Source organism: Neolamprologus brichardi, chromosome 12 (genome assembly GCF_056152115.1).
Source record: "Neolamprologus brichardi isolate AB-2024 chromosome 12, ASM5615211v1, whole genome shotgun sequence".
Classification (NCBI taxonomy): Eukaryota; Metazoa; Chordata; class Actinopteri; order Cichliformes; family Cichlidae; genus Neolamprologus; species Neolamprologus brichardi.
Window position 1 is genome coordinate 35,799,369 of NC_142115.1, and position 20,866 is coordinate 35,820,234.

At 40.3% G+C, this 20,866-nt stretch overlaps 2 protein-coding genes across 2 annotated transcripts; both read left to right on the forward strand.

The window, feature by feature from the left end:
- The first annotated feature begins 3,095 nt into the window (after positions 1–3,095).
- LOC102782159 (C-C motif chemokine 21-like) lies at positions 3,096–4,271 on the forward strand. Its single transcript, XM_006797716.3, has 4 exons — positions 3,096–3,226; positions 3,368–3,482; positions 3,619–3,726; positions 3,823–4,271. Exons 1-3 carry the CDS (start codon positions 3,166–3,168, stop codon positions 3,719–3,721), a joined length of 279 nt encoding a protein of 92 aa, XP_006797779.2. The 5' UTR covers positions 3,096–3,165; the 3' UTR covers positions 3,722–3,726; positions 3,823–4,271.
- Positions 4,272–12,510: 8,239 nt separating this feature from the next.
- On the forward strand, positions 12,511–15,394 carry LOC148100342 (C-C motif chemokine 8-like). The gene is made up of 4 exons (XM_087848797.1): positions 12,511–12,659; positions 13,571–13,694; positions 13,801–13,915; positions 14,977–15,394. Exons 1-4 carry the CDS (start codon positions 12,596–12,598, stop codon positions 15,004–15,006), a joined length of 333 nt encoding a protein of 110 aa, XP_087704923.1. The 5' UTR covers positions 12,511–12,595; the 3' UTR covers positions 15,007–15,394.
- Positions 15,395–20,866: the final 5,472 nt, after the last annotated feature.

Below are 20,866 nucleotides of genomic sequence, written 5' to 3' on the forward strand. Positions count from 1 at the left end.
TGTGACGTATGACCCTGTTACACATGTTATTCTCAAATGTAGGTTAAAGCTCTATCATACAAAGAAGGAAGTAAATTTGAACATGATCCAGAAATGCTGCCATCTTCTCTGAGCCAAAGTCTTTTAAAATGGACTGAGACGAACTGGAAAAGGCAACATTAATGCTAGAAAGTTTTAGACAAACACGCTCCCGTGCACAGAAGTCGTCTTTTTGATTTTTGGCGAGATGCTAAACCGCATCTGTTACTCGAGCATGGCTTCATAGTAGAAGAGCCTGGGTGCTGAACTGGAGAAACTTCCTCCTGACTCATTTCTTTGTACTGAAATGTGGTGCTTTTAGAACTCACAGCTTCTTTCACAACAACATGACCATTAACTCTCTGCATGTATGTGTAAAACTTCAGAAGGTCAACACGCAGATTTAAGGAAGTGAAACGTTTACCAACATGAACACACAAATTGTTTTTTGGAAAAAGGATTTAAACCATTTTCATGTTTGTGTATAAGGAACTGTGAGACAGTTGGGGGGAATACAGACGGGGCCATGAGTTTCTTATTTTAAATTTTGCAACGCACAAAAACTCTCAAGATGTGGTTGCTTGGCAGGTGTTTACTGCAGGATGAAATCCAATGGGAGCATTTATGCAGAGTTTACAGTGTTTTATGCAACAAACTGGCTCTTATTCTGCAAACTCTTTGTTTTCATACATGGTTTAAATGGTGTTTAGTTAATACTTTATTCTTTTTTTACACGATGTGATCTTCTTATTCTAAACGTTCATTTGTACGTGCATATGAAGCAAGCCCAATACGTCTGAGGAGGAAGCTTTTTAGACAGATCAGACTAAACAAAAGCTGTAAGCTGCAGGCCACAAAACCAAGATAATAACTTTCCTTAATCTTAAGGTAGGATAATCTTGATTCATCCAATGCAACTAGTGGAGACAAGGAAAAAAATAACAGTAAGATTAATGGGGAAACCGGTCTACACTACTTCCTGTGAAACAAGTTAAACTTTGCGTCTGGCCACAGGCTTTGTAAAAGTTGCATCACTCCTGGCGAAACCCTCTTTTCTGGCGGGAAAGGTTTGGCTGCTCTTGCGCAGCAAATCCTGCTCTCCCAGATCGAGATCTAGTGTTGGATGCATGCACACACAAGCATAAACACTCAGAAGAGAACACAATAAAGCGATTGCCCGTACGCATTCCAGGAGAAATCCCCGAACCGCACAGTGAATAGATGGATCCCAACGGCTAAAGTTTGAGGTTATTACTGTAAAGACAAGATTAAGATGAGATATTTACAACTTTCCACTTCATGCAATTGTTTGTGTTGGAATTGTAGACTGATATCTTTGTGTAGACATGCCAAGAGCACGGTTTGGGAAGGAGCAGTTTCCCAAACCACAAAATGATACTATCACTATGCAGGTCTTCACACCTCAGTGTAGTGGACGACAATTCTGTTCAAATCGAATGCACCTAAAGCTAAAAAAGGCCCTAAAGGCAACACTGAATAATTTTTAAAAAGGTATTTAAATTTGCAGATCCATCTGCAAAGAATAGAATTCAATAAATACATTTAAAGACATTATAGGAGACTCTGCTTGAACATTATTTCCCTGTTCGACCAACAATATTCGTAGCTTTAAATATTATATTCTCCCTGTTTTTGAATCTCATTCTTGATCTTCTGCACAAATAAATCTGTCTTGTGTGAAACTTGCATGAAAAGCATACAAGAGTGAAAACAGATAATATCCCTTGAAAAATTATATAAATGAAACATGTTTTGGATACTTACTAAAACAATATATGAAAGTGGCCACTTTCATGAGTGAATCATATAAGCCTTATATGATTCACGATATGAAGTAGGCCACATCTGATGCAAGTCTTTTATAAGTTTTTACTTTTCTATATGGGTCAGCTGTCCGTCGGTGCAAGTGTGGTCTCCATGAGTCTCCAGTGGTTCATAAAACTACAATAATACTTCATTTCTAATTGAAGTCAATTTTGTTAAAAGCTGTAACATAAACCTAAAGCTTTAATGAGGTCAAATGAGCACAGGATTCTTGAAGCTCTGCCAGTGCTGACATGCAGCCAGTGTGAAAAACGTGTTCAAACACAGCTCACTTCAGAGTGAAATGTGGCATCACAAATGAGACCTTTTTTGTGGTTTCGAGCATGTTTGAAAGCAAAGGACGCACAAAACACTTCTCAGCTTCGTATTTGACTGATTTTGTGTTATGAGCCAAATCTGATAACTTTCCCTCCATGTATGACAAACCATGTTGTGTAGTTGGCGCTCCATCTGCTCATCCACTCAATGATGCAAATACCTGAGCTATACAAGTTTTGCAAGAATTGTTTGGTTTTGCAGAAATGCGTCGTGTTGTTGTTACTTTGTAGTGTAGTGCACCAAAATAGCCTAAAAACAATTTGCAGTCATGATGCAGCAGCATAGCTGTGGATGCAGATATCAGCTAGTTCCCCCCTTTTTAATATTGCTTAATAGAAGCTTAAATTACACATGCCTGAGCTTTCTCCAGGATTTCCACTTGAGCAGACACTAGTGTGCTTCTCACCCTGTGAAAGGGAAAATAGGCTCAGGTGACCTGACTTTGTTTAGGGGATGAAGACGGATGGATGTTGCAATGTTTCCGTCCAGTTTCACATTAGTTGCAGAGCACCTCAGAGTCACTGCTCTTTGTCTTGCACTAGTGGGTCACCTGCACTGACTGATACAAGCTAATCCTCAGACTTTTACTTTCCCAAAAATGAGAAGACTCCAATTTATTTGATTGCAAAATCTTTCCTTTTTTGTAAAGTTTGCACAAAACATAAATGAAAAAAAATGCTGACTCCTGCTTGGTGTCAGGAAAGCATGTGGGGAAAAAAAATACTCGTTAAGTTTCTTTGGCAAGAAAACCGAAAGTCAGGAGGAGTTAAGCTGTAATTGTCCTGCCACGTGCCAACATTTCCTTGTTGTTGTGCCAACTTTCACCCATTTCCAGTCAATGAGCCCAGAGAACACTTTCAGTTTCGCCTGCTCACCTGTATAAATGCACCTGTAGCTCTCCTCCTCACACCATCGCCTCCTCTGCTCTCCTGAAGAGACTCTCTCAAGCAGCCAACCGCAGCAAACCTACGAAGAATCAGAGACATGGCCTCCCGAGTTGCAGCTCTGCTCTTGCTGGGCGTCCTCTGCTTTAGCTTTGCATCAGGTAAGACAGAGAGAAAACAGGTGCAGACTGCATGACATCTCAGATTTAAACTATCACATGTCTAAAACTCTTCTGCCTGTTAAACTTACATTGGTGTTCTGCGTGTCCTTACAAGTCTTCTCTTGTAATGTCTCCCTGCAGGTGAGATCGCAGTGGACTGCTGTCTGCAGGCTATCGACAAACGTTTGCCCTCCAAAAACATCGTGGACTACATCATTCAGGAAGCTGGGAAAGGCTGTGAAATAAGCGCTACTGTGTAAGTGTCAAACACGTGCACAACATTCATGCATATGCATTAAGTAGTGAGCGTATTTGTGCAGGGATGCTTTCCACAGTGCCTGGTTTACCTGTATTTGCCTCATCTCACTTCACGATCTCATCTGCTTTTTCAGGTTCATCACCAACAATGGCAGAACTCTGTGTGTCATCCATCCCAGCCAGAAACCGTGGGTGAGAAATCTCATCAGTATCGTGAACAAGAAAAAGCAACAGTAAATGAGGTGAGAACGAAGCCATTTCCTCACTCCATCACATGTGATTTTTAAAAGTTATTCCCCGTGCACCGGCTAATCAATGAATCTTCTGCTTTTTCTTAGATGAACAAACTCTGGGAAGGATGGATGGAGACAACCAATCATAGTCTGTGATGGCAATGTTGCACTGTAGGAGATGAAAACCTGTTAGAGCGATTACGGAGAAATCATCATTTCATCTTATTTATAATGTTGTCCTGTATAAGCTGCCATGCCTCGGCCATCGGCTCAATATATAGCTACATGTGTGTTTCTTCTGTTTTTTTGTGGTGACTGCGGTGAAACTGTGGTGAAAGTCGAACTCTGAGACGAGCAGCTGTGGACGTCTCTTTTTTCTTTCTTCCTTTTTGTTACGAATGATCCATAGAAATAGAAAGATTTGCCTGAACTTGCCCTGAAACTGAGAGCAGTGTTACAATCCTGTTTCTGTCAAAGTGCCTGTGAATGACTCGCATTGCTGTTTTTGGCTTGTATATATCAAACGTATTGCAGAGAGTTATCCCAAAATAAACTTGGATATTATTTTGTAAATTCTCGTTGCTGTCTTTTTCTTTATGACTAAATCGTCTGTTTCTCTAACAAATCATTTAAGAAAAGAAAAACAAAAGTTGTTACATTTTACACACACACACACTTCATTCACACACCAGAGAGCAACGTGGGATTCTGTATCTTGCCAAAGGAAATTTGCCATGCAATTCCAATTCCTTCCAATTAGCATATGACCTGCTCTTCCTCCTGAGCTACAGCAACGCCAAAGTAAAATTCAAAGAATTAAAAAGCCCAAACAATAAAACAGAATAACGCGATAACTGAGAGTGAATGAAAACAAACTGAGCCATATGTGCTCAGTTAAAAGACGTGTGATGGTGGAGTGAACATGAGCTCCTTATCAGGGTGTATTTAGCGGTATCTCACTCTGCACCTCTGTCAGCGCGATGTGTTATCCAGCAGCCACACAGATGTTACCTGCTGATATGTGGAACTGGTGTCGTCTCTACAAGTGCCAGAAGAACTATGAACACACACATCATATCATATCATATATCATATTTCTATACTAGAGTAAGTTTACATGATTATGATCAAAACAAACTCCTCATATACTGGGTCTTGCAGCAGAAACACGTCCTTTAAGCTGTCTTCTGATTTGCTTGTACTTGCAAACAGAAGGTCAGAACAGCAAGCAGCTGAGTGTTCTGTGCTTACAGCCACAGCTGTGGCTAACAGCTAAGAGTAGGATAACCATCTACAGTTGAGTGTTTTGGGCTTTTGGAGTATTTGCATATGACCTAACCTCTTTCCCAAACAGTAGATTCTGTTAATCTGGACGTCGGGATGAACAGAATCTAATCAGAATCAGAATCCTTACAGCAGGCAGCACGCTAATGGCGCATGCGCACTTACAAAGGAACCTTCTGACCAAACTTTACACAAACAACACATTGGGAAGACATGTCAGAGAGGTGGGCTGATGGGAAAAGACAACGAAAATAAATAACATGAGGTGAGAGGAAGAGAAAAAAACTCCACTCAGAGTGAGCTCCTAATGGGAGAACAGTTTGATAACAGAAAAAAACACCCACAAAAAGCACATGACTATCAATACACCACAGATACACAAGACAAGCAATATATATATGTCAGTGTGTTTGTGTGTGTGTCCAGAGTTCAGCTGAGACAGTGTCCTTCGCCCTGCCAGGCTAAGTAAACAGTCTTCCAGCCGACCCAGGTGGCCTTGCGTAGGGGAGGAGGAAACAGTCTAAGCAGAGTCTGTAATCAGGGTGTTTTTGTTCAGCTCCGGCCTTGAGACCACAGCTGTCGCAAAAGCGGTAGCCGCATTAAATGCTGGTTTTTACTTTAGTGCGAACAACTCGTATGAATTTCAAAGCTGTTCTAGCATTTAGATAAACATCTAAATGTCAGCTCACCTACACTTGTCATCCTTTTTTTAAATGTGATGTTGATGATGTGTGAGAGGTTAGCGGTGGTTACAGGTGTTTACTAGGGGTGCAACGATACACAAAATTCATGGTTCGGTTCAATACTTTGGTGTCACGGTTCGATATTTTTTCGATACAAAAAAATGTTCATGCCTTTTTAATTTGTCATTTATTAAAATTATAAATATATATTTTAACTCAAAAGTACAGTTTTTAAATTTAATGTTGCTGAAACAACAAGTAATAAAAAAATTAATCTGATTGAGAAATCACTCATCTTTGGAAAACAGAGTTTATTACAGAGAAATGTCTCTTTCCAAAATAAAAGCTATACTATACGCTTCTTCTGGGCTATATTCTCAGCAGCATATTAAACATATCAGGTCCCCATAAGGAGAATCATGTGCTAACGGCTGTCTAAATGACTCGGGTAAAGTTTGTAGCATGCGTGCTTGTTGTTTTTGTCTGCTTCCACTTGTCTTTGCACTAGGATGATGTCGGAGTAAATGTGCAGTCATATTCGTTGTGTTCCCACTAGTGCTGTCAGCGTTAATCTGAAATGACGTTAACGCCACAACACGGCAAATCTCCGTTAACTAGCTACCGTGGATCACCCCGTGCGTGGGGCTGGACGGCCAACACGTTAACGAGCTAACTGCGCTAACGCACTAGTTCCCACCATTGACTGTTTTCTACAGTCAATGTTTCCCACCAATGTAATTGAGCATTGCGTGGCACATCCGACATACTGTTTTACTTTTGTCCATGACGCGCTTACCTTCAGGGTCATACGTCACATGAAAACCAAAATAGTTCCACACGCCAGATCTGAATGAGGGTGGGGGAGGTTAAATTTGCCATGTTGCAACGAGCTTAGCTTCTGTCTCGCTAGCTTGCCCTGCGCTCAGTGACTCTGCGTTCGACTACTCCGCCTAGGCTGCACTGTCGAGCGCAGATCCACTGAGCGCTCAACACAGACAGCATCGTCAGAAGGAAAGTTGATAAAATAAATTAAAAATTTTGTATTGTTCATACATATGCATACCGAACCGAAAGCACTGTATCAAACGGTTCAATATCGATACGAGTATTGTTGCACCCCTAGTGTTTACCCTTCTTGTTGCTGTTTTGCTTGTGCATACACGTCTTTTACTAAGTGTGCCTCCGACTCTCATGGTGCTCGCCGCTCGAAAACAGTCTGCTCTGCATACATACTGTAGTAACTTGGTTCACATATATAACAGTAAAATGTGGTTAATTGTTGCTTGCATTTGTGATTTCCTCATGCTTCAGTGCACAGCTCTGGGCAAAAGTTCCAAGTGTGTCAGATGTCTAGAATTTTACCCCTTTAGTATTTAGCGAAGTATCTCATTCAAGATATTTAAATCGACTTACCACACACCTTAAAATGTTTACCAAGAAAAATCGACGTCGTTGTGTGAGGCAAATAATAACTGGAAAAGGTTATTTTTCTCTTTTTTTTTACATGCATCTCATTTTCTTTTTGGTTACAGTTACCATTATATTGGTTTTGCTGTTTCAGGCCTTTGGGGTTTATTATCATTGTGTTTATTCACGTGGCAATAAACGATCAAATAACAGCTGTTTATTTAAATGAACATGTTTGATAACGCCACTTCCAGGAAGCTGTGCCTGACAATTTATGAAACCTTCAAATGGAAACTGGAGTTGGCCTAAAGACTCGACTGCTGTAAGTGTAAGTGATGAATGACTGGCGGTAAGCATGTCGAACATTTATGAGAATCCAGGCTGGGATTCAGAGGGTCTGAAAACAGGAAGTCCTTCCAGCTCATTTTGACCATTTGACCTGCTCGTAACAGAATCTCTGTGCTCGCTATAAAACTGTCCAGGGAGCCAAAGATCAGCGGTTCACAGCATTATTTTGAGTTTCCCACAAGATACATGATTTGTATAACTACAGACCACCCAAAAAGGAAACACGCTCCTGGGGGTAAGCACTTACTCTGGTCAGATCTGCTACAGATGTCCTTTCATAGCAAAACTAAATGCTTCAGATTTCTGTTGACTTTCCCTCTTGTCTTATCGGTAACTAAAAAACCCCAAACAGTCCAATCTGAGACTTTCTCCAAACTTTACCGTAAGTGTGATTTGGAAACTGACTCAGTACATCAGCATGCTTTAGGATTGTTTATCTTTCAGGTTTGTTTGCATTTCAACTTGGTTTCAGACACAATCTACCTCAGTGTTCATGTTTTGTTATCACGTCCATGTCTATGAAAGCCATATCTGGTTTATCAGGAGTTAGAAAATTCACAGGTTTAACTACAACTTGGACACAGACTGGTAATCACAGACCGTATATAAAAAAATGTTGCAACAAAATGAATTTGTATTACTGCAGGGCATTTACCTTACAATATAAAGTGAGGTGAATGTTATTGTGATTTGGCACTACATAAACAAAACTGAACTGAACTGAACTGAAAACCATCTCAATATTTTGTGCACTAACATTTTAAGGATGGCCATCACCATCTTGGTATTTGAAACCAGATTTGACCACATTGGGATGAGAGGGTGGAGTTATTAGCTCAGTTATCAGCTAGCATTAGCAAGCCTGGTTAGTTACAGGATCGATCAACAGGACATGTTCCTGTCATGGACTCTGTTACCAAACAGTAACCAGACGTCTGACATGTGAGTGCAACAATCAGCTGTTTGTGAGGGCTGACTGCTCTCTGGAGGATGCTGCTAAAAAGCTTCTTTCAGCTTCTCCTTATTTGCAACAAGCACCGAAGTGGATGGATGTGCATAACTGATGCGCTTCCTGATGCAGCCCTATGAAGGAGTATTGTAGAGATTACAGTTGTTGTTGCCACAGCTGCTAAACCCCTTGTGAAAGCGAGTTATTGAAAGCAACTGATCAACCATCTTGAGATAGAACATACATCCTCTGTATTGCTCGAGCGTTCAGCCATCGATGACCTCGCATCCGTCCATTACATTTCATTTTGTGCAAATCCCCTCTTGCAGGTTTGTGTTCTTCTGTCTGACCAGATGCAGCTTTCTGCACCATGGTTTCATGCATCATGACACTGTTTATGTGCTAAAAAAAAAAGTTCTTCCTTGTTACTAAAACTGATTCTCGATTTCATTATAGCAGTTTTTCTTGAAATGACAGCTGTAACCTTCACATCTCTAAAATAAAATAAAGTATTTGGGCCCCATTTATTCTGGACTTCTTGAGAATGCTCCATATGAAAGTGCAAAAGAGTGCGAATTCAGTGACATCTGCAGCACTTTATTTTCAGCCCATGGCTTGGATGTTTTTAATTCACACTGCAAAAAAATGACATCAGTGTGGTTTTAATCACTTGTGTGAAAAAGTGGGCAAAGATAAAAGGTGAAAGTTTGGATGACCTCTGGCCTTGTTTAACTCTAATCTTCACGCCTACCTGCATCAATAACCGTGGATAAACTATTCTCGTAAGCATGCCTTCAAAGACACATTGCAAAAGCTAAAACATGTCCTTTCTTGTTCATGCAGGACGCAGATTTATAATGAGAGACTTTTTCCGACACAGTCCTTTCACATGGACTACTTAATGGAATCCTGCCAGAGGCTATAATTCAGGCGTATCAACTGTTTAAAAACGTTCCTGTAAGTGCTTCAGCAGGGAAAGTCCAAACACTGCAATCGCTCAATAAGGCAAACTTCCACCCAGCAGGTTACAAGAAACTGAAACTCACTGCAACGACACGTGAGAATCCCTGTTTACTCCTGTTAATGCATTAAGACGGCGGTGCAAGCAACTTCTTATTTCACTCAACAAGTTGTTCAAAAGTAAGAGGTCATCAGTCTGTCACAATTGTTCTAAGTTCCTCAATACTATAAGGGGGGAAGAGAAAGCTGCTCTTTACAGACACCACATTCAGCTGCAGCGGTATCTGTTTCACTGGAAGTGCAGCTGTTCCATGGAGGTGTCATTTACGCAGGAACAGATCAACGAGGAAGTTTACAACAAAGTGTCGTAATAATGGGAATCTTTATTCTTATCGCAGGTCCTGATTTCATTGTTTCTGGTCAGACAAGTAAAATAGACCCTGAGGGTACTTCACCTCAAGTGTGAAGAAGACTGTGTTACAGGAGGCTAACGAGCTCTCTGTTTCTTATCTCAAAGTTGTTTGTTTTCTTTATTCCAGCTAAGCTATGCTGAAGGTCATGCATGTTTATTTAAAATAACAAAAACCATCCGTGCATCAGTTTCACACATATCAGCTCAGTTTGAGGCTACCAGTTAATCTAAACCCATGTTTTTGGACTTTGGGAGGAAGCCAGATTAGCTTCACAGAAATGGGGAGAGCATGCAAACTCCACACAGAGATGCCCCAGATCAGTGGTCCCCAACCCCCGGGCCTCGGACCGGTACCGGTCCGTGAGTCGTTTGGTACCGGGCCGCGAGAGTTGAGGCTCAGGTGTGAAATGTATAGTTTTCAGGGTTTTTTATCGGTTTTCAGCGTTATTTTGTTATCGTTTTTATCGTTTACTCGGTTTTCCTGGGTTTTTCACGTGTTATGAATAAATCTTATTTTTTTGGTACTGGTACTAGTTTTATTTTGTTGTATTTATCCGCAACACCTTAAAGGCCGGTCCGTGAAAATATTGTCGGGCATAAACCGGTCCGTGGCGCAAAAAAGGTTGGAGACCGCTGATTTACTCTATTCCACAGTCACCAGTCAATCCACTGGAGCATCTTTGAGATGGAATTGGAGATTGAACGTGCAGCCGACAGATCTGCAGTCACTGTGGGACGCTATGATGTTGAAGTGGAATAAATTCTCTGAATCCTGGATGCCACGAATAATTAAACTGTCTGGTTAGATTAAACCACACCGAGGAAACCGTTGCTGTGAACTGGCACTAAAACAGACAGAACTGAATTAAAAGTCAGACAATATTTGAAAAAGAGACGTCCCAACAACCCTCTTTTCATTTCTCTTCTGTTCAACATTGGTCTGCTCCCTTTACTGGGAAGGAACACTTCCATACATAATTCAAAAAATTATTCTTTAAAAACCCACAATTTCTCAGAGACAGTCGGGATTTTGGAAACATCATCAGGATATCAGTTTGTGCCACATTCATGTGAGGTGCTACAGCGTAAGTGTGACAAACTGGTGACCTCTGGGAGGCCAAGAGGATGCACAAGTCTCCCTAACCAGAGGATTGATGTCCCAGTAGTTTTCATGTACAGGCAGTACACTCTGGGAAACAAATGTGAAAATTTAAATTGAAGGTTACATCAGAAAATGTGCAAAGGATTTTGTTCCAGTCCGTAAACATGTTTTTAAATGCTTGAAGTTGGGCATTTTACAACGAGGGTGTGTGGAGATTGACTTCCTTTAGGAGCCAGCGTCCCGTGGTTACTGCAGCTTTTTGACGTTGGTGTTAGCTTTGTTTTACAACACAGGAGTTGCCACTTTGGTCCTCTGCACATGTAGTGCTGTTTGTAGATGATGTGACATCAGTTAAATCGATCGTTAGTGAAACAAGCTCTCGACGCTCGTCTACACGAGGCATTTTATCGAGCATATTTATAGTGCAGCCGTGTCAGTTTATTTTATTTGAAACAACTTTAATCGACTTTAAACTTTAAACACATTTTGACTTTATTCTCAAAATGAACAACAACAGTTCTGTTTTTTAAATATAAATGTGGCCCTGGTACTCCTTCAGGCAGAATTTTTTATTTTATTTATTTTTTTAAAGTGCAACAAGCATGATTACATCTCATTCAACCAGATCTGCAAGTACAACCTCTGCCCTGCTATTGCCAGGAAACCCCACAGACACCTCAGCTTCATGCTAGAATTGAACTCAGGAGCTTCTTGCTGTGAGGCAGCAGTGCTAACCACTGTGCCACTATTCAGTTCTTGGTCCTTGCAGTGTCTGAGCTCCCATATCCATGAATTACTAACCATTTTTAGAACTTAATAGAAGTAAATTAAATCTCCTGCCTTATTTTTAAAGTTGAGCTTTTATTTCACTTGTGTCCACACCCTGTGCTTCATAGGTTAAGCTCTGCCTTATTTAGCTGTACGTAATTTTGCAAAGGACTGAGCCCAAGTCCACTAGATTCAGCACACAGCGATACAAGTTAAATGACTAATTTTTCATCCATAAAATCCTTTAGTTGTTTCTAATCTATATGACCGAAGCATTTAACTGTGCTATATACTTGTTACTTTAAAATCTCCATAGAAGCTGTTAAACAATATGGGAAATGTCAGTGGACACTGTGACTGAGGATACAGCCCAATGTGGTCCAGTGAAGCTCCCAAAAGCAGACTACAGGTATTTATTTATTTATTTATTATCAATTTTTAAAGTCAGTGCAAGAGTCACATGTTTGTGTCTGCATGGTTTCTCTCTGCCCCCCACAGCCCAAACACATGCACTGGTTCGGTAAACTAGTGGGTGTGACTGGCTGTTTGTCTTAGACTTCGACTTCTCCACCTGCGCAAACCTGAATTGGATAAGTGGAAGAAAATAGAGGGATGCTACAAACTCCTGGGGTTTGATCAAATGTGTGCTTAATGTTATGTCTGATTAAATTCATCTTGTTATCGTCAACAGGCAGCTCCAAGAAACAGCTGTTAAAGCTAAATAAAAGAGGGGATTTTTCTTTGGCTGAGAGGGAAGGGTTTAGGAGAAGTAGAAACAGGAAGAACAAAGTGGGATGATGAAAAGTGAAAGCTTGAACAGGCCGTTTGCATCCTATATAAGGAGTGCTGCAGCAGCAGTCCCCTCACTTCCTTTGCCACATTGGTGTTGAAGGGAAGAACAGGCTCTGCATCAGCCCATCTGTCTCCAGAGAAACCAAAAGGCAACTCTTCCTGCAAGACCAGACATGGCTCCAAGGGGTGATGGCAGACTCTTCCTCTCCATCCTTTTCATCGCTTGTTACTGCACAGGTGAGTTTCTCTCAGGCATCCTCCAGTGACAAATCTTTTTATTTTCTCTTCATGCATTTTCATCTCAGGCAGAAATATGAAAGGAATCACTGCAAAAACATGTCTGTAGGCTTAAAGGGATACAACGTATCTTTAAAAAAGAATCACTTGAAATGACTAATAGAGAAAGCAGTAATCCTAAATATACATCTGTGGTTCTGTAGAATTTGAGTTTTGCTTTTTCTGATTCCAAATACATTTGAGATTCCAGACAAATGCATCTCCAATTGTTTCTGCTAGATTTACAATTTATGAATCATTAAAGAGCTGAACAAAAGAGGACAACAAAATATAGTAAAATGATCAGCAGAATATTAAGTAAATGTGAAAATTAACTATAAATATGCTGATAAGCTTTGCTTGTGCAATGGCAAAGGTGTGGCGGTGGCATTCCCCTCGCCTTGGTGCATTCTTTGTTGTAGGTGAAAGCTAAAGTTTAACTGTGGAAAATCCCTGTCCAGTGACAAATGTGCCATGCCCCTGGGCGTGTTCGTCACTCTGGGGACTGCATCCTAATAAGTACTAATAAGTTGCACGCAATACCATGTAGTGCTGAACAAACCTTTCCTGGAAATACGTTCTTTAAATATATAAAAGTAGTAATATCAAGAAAAATTGGCATTTAAGCCGAAATGATGAAACTAAAGAGAAAAATCTTAAAAACTATGAATGAAAAGAGGCAAATATACGAACCTGACACTTAAAAACTCTAACAGCTGTTTTGTTTTCCTGTAAAACCTCACAGCTCAGCTGGACTGAACCTACGTCAACCTTCACACACAAACATGACCTCAGCATGTGTTCGTGGTTTCAACGCGCAGTTTCGTTTTGGAGCGTCACCTTTTGCTGACGCGCTCTTCTTTGTGTTTCAGTGACGCTGGCACAGGTGCCCGTTGACTGCTGCTTGAGCGTGGCAACAAGACCTATCGAGAAAAGACTCGTTGCAAACTACCGCCATCAGGTCCAGGGACAAGGCTGCGCTATTGATGCCACAATGTAAGTTCTGATGAGGTGCAGTGGATTACGTATGTAAGGGATCAGGATATAGAGACATGCTGCTATCACGAGCTCATTTTGACCTGAGTGATTTGTGTTCTTGCAGATTTCTGTCCAGAGGTAGCCGGACAATGTGCGCCCCCGTTAATGAAAAGTGGGTGGAAGATCTGAAACGCCACGTGGATCAGCTGAGGACATACTGCAAGAAACAAAACTACGTGGTACGTTCACTCTACTCTGCTTCTCAGCAAGATAAACTCTGTAGATGTTTCTAAACATGATGGTGACCCTACTTAAGAGAAACACACTTGATTTGAAGGAATAGTGCAGCTTTTTAGAAGACTGCTTATGTGCGCTGAACAGGTACTCCCAGAAAATCACCACATTAGTCCCACTGTGTGAAACTTATCTTCAGGCAAAGTTAAAACCAAGCAGTGAATTTAAAAGTCCAAAGGTCCAAATTTTAAATCAAATCAAAGTCTTTTTAATGCTAAAACACCAGAACTTATACCCACCACCTCCTAACATGGACTTTCTACATCAGTGAGATGTTAGTTTCATCTCCAATTCGTCTCCTTTTGCTTTCTTGGGTTAATGCTTTGTCTGTGACGAGCTTCTAGGTGTTTTTTTGGGGGGGATGGTGCCTGAAACATCTGGATTTCAATTGTTTTTACATTACTGAACAGAGGTCACTTCAGGCCTGAAGACTCTAAACTCAGGTTTAGACACTGAGGTTAGAAGTCAGGCCAAGATGAGTGTTATGGATACAATATAACCCTTAAACAGATGTTTATTATTTAAAATTGACACCAGTGCACATTTCACATGCACTTGTTCTTATTTTACAATATAACATTTACTAAACAACACAATAAATAAATAATAAATAATAAAATGTCTTCAAATAAAAACACCAGAAAAAGCTACAACGTATCAAACAGTGAGATTTAGAAATGTTAGATCATATCTATTTGGATCATCAGTTAAACTCCTCACAGACTTTAACCAAAGCATCCACGTGTTTCAAGCCTCATTTAATTTCAAGTGTTTTGAGGCCAATGAACTGTTAAACCGCTAATCCTGATACTGGTCATGTGGTGGTGCTCACCTCTGACCTTCAGCTGTTTGCTAGGAGCACATTTGTACCCTCTGTGTTGCTTTTGTGATAGTTGGTTATTTTTAGAACACTCTCTTTTATTCTTTGCTAGTTTGACAAAACAGGAAGTTAAAGCCGTGGTGAAAATAATAACCTTGGGGTTTCTGAACGTTTGTGTTCCTACAGCCCAAACGCTGCACTGGAGTGAAAGCCTAGTGAAGCAAACTTTGACCCTTCAGCCAGAGCAGTGGTTCCAAGTCAGCGAGGAGGAAGATGGGATCGACCACAACACGAATAAATTAAGAATTTAAGCTCAATATGAAAATGATCAGCTATTTTTCTGCCTACTAAAACAATATCTTGCCTTTTTTATGTAACTATCAATTTTATAGAAGACAAAATATTTTGAAGGAGTTTATGTTTTTTATTCTGTGTGTTTTGTTTTATAAGTAAAAGGTCTGTGATATCGGTACGTGAAAAAACTGAAAATGTGATTGTTTAGTGTCTGCTTCACTAAGCAACTTAAAACTCAGGAACAGTTTGTTGGTCATATGGATTTATGTGAGTGTTGATATTATCAAAATAAAGCTTCCCCCCCAAAACATCCAAATCGTGTCTGTGGTTCTTTGTCGATGATGCTGAAAATGAGTAAATGACCTTCACTACATGCTATAATTCATCTTACTGTAGATATATATTCCAACCCTTATTAGCTTATTTAGCTTTACAGTAGGGGCTGAACCCATGTTCATAGATGTTTTCATAAACATCTGTGTGGAAAATATTTGCCCCTTCTTTATTTCTTTGCATATTTTTCACATCAACATGTTTCAGATCATCAAAGAAATGTTATTCTTGCACTGAAGTGTTTGGATGACTGAGAATGACTCTTTCACATCTCTGTGGAGAACTTTTGGCCAAAATTATTGAGAAATTTCCACACTGGAGCGTTTTCTAGCATGGCCAGCCTACTCACAGTCACACCAAACCATCTGAATATGATCTCATTGTTGAATCATGAACACTGACCTTAACTTTGACAAGTGAGATCTGCAGTCCTCACTCTGCCTTCTGGATGAGTTGTTGATGCACTCCTGTGGATGGTGGCTCTCAGCACCTTTGTTGGATGGAACCCTTGGTCACCTTTTCTGGTCTTGCCCCACACTCAGGAGTTTCTGGGCAGAGATATTTAATATATATAACCGGATTTATGACTTAAAATTAGAGCCGGATGGTGTTCTTGCAGTGCTAGGCTGCTCCCTAACCTCATTGGCACTCAGACGTCCTCTTCAGAAAGCCTTAATGTTTGGCATGATTGTAGCTAGAAGACTTATTCTTAGAGCCTGGAAATCACCATCTCCTCCATTGTTCAGGGTTTGGCTTCTTTGTATATTGAAGAGGTTCGTTATCGTTTGACTGACACCCATTTTAAGTTTGTCGAAATCTGGGGCCCTTTTCTCAATCATATTAATGGGAATTTAACATAAACTTTAACCCGTTTGACTGCACTTTGTGTTTGTGTGAAGCTGCACCTCTGCCGGACCCTGATTGCTTCCTGGACATGTTTCCCACATCTTCTGGTCTTGGTGAACTCTCTGTTGCCTGTTGTCTAAACTCACACAGAAGATCATCTTCTTTGGACACTGGTGTTTCTTTTGAACTTTTGTACTGGCTAACTGGTGTATTTTTATTTATTTATTTATTTTGTTTTTATTTTTTTCCTTTTCTTTCCCGTTTTCCTGTTTGGGTTTTTTTTTTTTGTTGTGTTTGGTTTCTGTTTTTTCTTTTTTTCGTCTGTGCTTAAATGTTATTGTTTTTGAATCTTATGTCCTTTGTCTGGTGTGACGTTATGTAACTTTGAACTTAAAATCTTATAAATAAACATTTTTTAAAAAAAAGAAAGAAATGTCTTTGTAACCTTTCCGGACTCATAAATGTGACTTTGTTTCTCAGCTCTTCCTTTAGATTGTGATGTGATGCTTTTTGAGATCTTTAAGCCTGCTTCAGTTTCTCAGGCTCCACTCCAGCGATTTCTTGGTTCAGCAGGTCTGGCAGTAATCAGGCCGGGGAGTGGCTGGTGAAATTAAACTGGGTCACAGTTAATTCCTGATCTGGGGCAATTATTTTTCCCACACGGGGTCAGCTAAGTTTGGATAGATTTTCCTTTGATAAATTAAATAATTTTGTATTTACTCTGGTTAGCTGAATATTAAAGTTAGTTTTAATATTTTTTTACAGGACTGTAATTAGTGCTTTGAACATCTTCACAGTTTCTTTAGATGACTCATATAATGAATCATAACTGCTTCGAAAATATGATAAAAGTGCTTAGAAGCGCTTGGTTGGTTTAACCAGCCATACATTTAGCTGTGGGAAGGTTGGAACCCATCCCAGTTTTCATAAGGTGGCAGGTGTGGCACATCCTGGACAACGGTGCACTCTCACATTCACACCTATGGTCAGTTTAGAGTTTCCAGTTAACCCAGCATGTAGAAGACAGAGTTCTGAGAGCTTAAACTGTTTTGCATGAAAACTGTATGAACATCCACAAATAAATCAAAATGACTCCAGGTCAGAACCAGAGATGGGCAGTAACGCGTTACTGTAATCCGATTACTTTTTTCAAGTAACGAGTAAAGTAAGGGATTACTATTGCAAAAACGGTAATTAGATTACCGTTACTTTCCCGTAGGAACGCTGCGTTACTGCGTTACTAAAACCGTGATTTTTTTGCGAGAGTGTCTCATGACAGTGACATAAGCGAGTGCGACGTTCGTGACAACAGCTGTGTGCAGATCAACAATGGATCATATATCGAGTGCAGAGAGAGTATGAGCGTGCAGCGTTTAAAGCGTGGAAGTACTGACCTTACTTTGAGTTTGATTCCATAAAAAGTGACAAAAACATTAGTGTCCGCTGTGCGTGGGAAGAAAACTTCTTTTTACAGCGAAAAAACCCTAAACTTCCAAACAAGCACCGAGTAGCTACAACGTAATGGGAAACTCACAGAGAAACTCGCGGATTCTTCCACTGACCGCTGCGGCACACCTGCACCAGGGTAAACCTCCGCCTACCCCACTCCTGCTTTACAGGTGAAAATAGAGCAACAGGACCGCTAGTCTTTGACTTTATTTATTTTCTGCTGTGTTTTACTTGCTTCTATTTGAAAGACTGAGTGTAAACACACACAAAAAAATATTTTATGTGCTGGAATGTGCAGAAAATAAGTTTAAATGTTAAACAAATTTCTTCCAGTCAGAGAATGTTGCAGATAATTAAATTTTTGCTTGATGCATAAAGTTAAAAGATTAAAACTAATAAAACAAGTTTTAAAAAGAGACTTTTCCATTTGATTGCATTTTGTATGATGGATTATGTAGAAAAAGTAGAATTGGGCTGAAAGATCTATCACTTTATCACCTGTTCAGGTTGTAAATCGTATTTTTAAAAAGTAACTAAGTAACTAAGTAATTAATTACTTTTGAAAATAAGTAATCAGTAAAGTAACGGGATTACTTTTTGGGGGAAGTAATCAGTAATTAGTTACTGATTACGTTTTTCAAGTAACTTGACCAACACTGGTCAGAACACATGAAAACACACACACTCGTTTTGATATCTTAGTGAGGACATCTAATTGACATAATGATCTCCTTACTTGAACCCTAACCATCAAAAACAAATGCCTAACCTTAACCCTCAGCCTAAACCCAACCATAACCTAACTGTACACAAAACCACATTTTAAGCCTCAAAAATGGCTTCAAACTCACGGTGACCAGGATGTTGCCCCCAAACGTCACTGTTGGTCCCCACAAGTATAGTAACACGCCAACTTTCTGTCCTCACAAAGATGTCTAAACATGTATACACACACCATAGTTTGATGACCACAGTCTTTACTCACCCCTTGCCTTTTGATTCCAGTTCTAGGTATGGTGCACTTTGCACTTCACAGTACCAGTGCGTTACTGCGGAGCCCTCTGCTTGACCCCTCTCCTGCAGCTGGGCCACAACCACAGCCTGCCACCACATGTCCCAGGCTAAAGTGGCCTATTTCAGATATGAAAGTTACTCGTTGGTCTCTCTGGGTATTTGGATCCTGCATAACTGTGTATGTGCAGGTTTGTCTTTCCAAAACACCTGAAACCCTGTTTAAGAGGCAGATAGCATTCCAAGTGTTGAAATGCTAAACTGATAATTACATGGTTATATGTCCGTTTAGGATTTGGTTTAGTGAATGTGGTGAACATCAAACGTTGGCATAGACAGCTCTGTGGACTGCTGTGTCCTGTGCAAAACCTCAGACTCTTGTTTAAAGACATTATGGCTCCATTACCGGGAATCTTCATTGAACCCAATAACTGGCTAATTCCAAGAGACCTTCACATTTTCAGCCACTGCATCACCACAACGATCAGAGAACTTTCATATAATCTTTGATTTACTCACAGTTTCAGTGGCTACATGAGTTTTTTGTTTGTTTGTTTTTTAAAGCCACTTTCCCAAGATGTCAGGATTCACAGGAACTACTTTGGCCTCACTGTTTTCAGTTACACAGACGTCCAAAACTCCAGCAACTCAATTTTATTTGTGTAAAAGCAAAGAAAACAAAGCTGCAAACGTCCATTCTGTAGCTGCTTATTCAGCCGAGTCAGCTTTTGTTGTGAGCTTGCACAACTTCCCTTTCACAGTAACATAAAACCCCCACAAAGTAAGACCATGAGGCATTATTTGGGTTTTATGTAATCGACAGTCTGTGAGGTAACTTTAGAAAATGAGAATTTACACGCTGGTAAATTTGGAGGGAAATTTCAAGGAAGTGTCAGTGAGACGTTTAATAACTGACTTATCTGGATAAAGTGTAATCTGGTGTGTGAGAAGGCCTTTGTTATCCTCCACCACACATTCAGGAAATATGAAGCATTAGATTTCACACTAGGCTGTCCTCTACGGATTTATCATGATGATGTGGGAACAACACCAACACGAGGATATCAGATCATCTGTCCTCTACAGTGAATGCGCCAACATTTCTCTCACAACTCCTTCATTTATTTCCCAACAGATCCTTGTGCCGTGACTGTCATTATAGTGCAAAGACTCTCCCAAGAAGGAAAATCCCTCTCTTCTTTCATTATGGAGAAGAAGAAATTGAAGCGCGGTTATTTTTCTGAGGAAAAAGCATCTTTTCAGGGGAATCTAATCTACGTCTTTGCGGTTAAACCATTAAAGAGGAACTGTGACACAAATAAGAGGCACTCACCGTGTGTCAGCACGCAGCAGTCAGTGTGTCTGCAAGAGTGGCTCACAGAAATATTAATAGCACAAAGAAGTGATTCTTGCAAAATACACAAATTGCCAATATCTGATCACAAATGTGAGTAATGCGTCCAAAGCAAGCTGCCTGACTGTGAGCTGATTTCAGCTGAGCCGTTATTAGCCTGAAAAACTTGCACCAATATTAACAAACACATTTCCAGGAAAAAAGCTGTGCATTTAAATGTAAACACGTTTGATGCAGACACGACCTTTAACACGTTGTGCACTAATGCATGTACTTCTAACTTTGCATTTGAGCGCTGGAAATGTGTTTAACCTCTGTCTTTGTGAGTTATTTCATACGGAGCCCCGCAGGGGACATGGGAGAAAAAAAAAATTAAGACAGACTTTTGCGAGATCTCGCAAAAGTTGAATTCCAACAATGGCGGCAGCTACTTAGTTGTAATATTACTCTTTCTGGGTCACAAAATACACTTTTAAGATATTTTGAGGCGTGAATGTAGTCTGTTTACAAGACATCACATATTTGCAAAAGTGCTCCGACGTTTTCGGAGATCTGACACCCACTAGCTCGAAGCTAACGGGAGGTCGAGACCTACTACAGCCGGGAGGAACACCGCTTTCCCGGCACATCGTGCCTCGACCTCCCGGTCGGCTTCCAGCTGGCGGCCTCCGAAGAATGCGGCTAAAACTTTTGCGAGATCCCGCAAAAATTTTGCAAGATCCCGAGTTTGTTTTGTGAGATCTCGCAAAAGTTTTGGCGAGATCTCGCAAAAGTCCATCTTAATTTTTT

Bases quoted from the DNA above. Each gene is read 5' to 3' on its own strand.
- LOC102782159 (XM_006797716.3), top strand. From the start codon at position 3,166: ATGGCCTCCCGAGTTGCAGCTCTGCTCTTGCTGGGCGTCCTCTGCTTT. The intron at 3,227-3,367 runs GTAAGACAGAGA...GTCTCCCTGCAG, and splicing joins CTGCTTTAGCTTTGCATCAG to GTGAGATCGCAGTGGACTGC. The intron at 3,483-3,618 runs GTAAGTGTCAAA...CTGCTTTTTCAG, and splicing joins TGTGAAATAAGCGCTACTGT to GTTCATCACCAACAATGGCA.
- LOC148100342 (XM_087848797.1), top strand. From the start codon at position 12,596: ATGGCTCCAAGGGGTGATGGCAGACTCTTCCTCTCCATCCTTTTCATC. The intron at 13,695-13,800 runs GTAAGTTCTGAT...GTGTTCTTGCAG, and splicing joins TGCGCTATTGATGCCACAAT to ATTTCTGTCCAGAGGTAGCC. The intron at 13,916-14,976 runs GTACGTTCACTC...GTGTTCCTACAG, and splicing joins GCAAGAAACAAAACTACGTG to CCCAAACGCTGCACTGGAGT.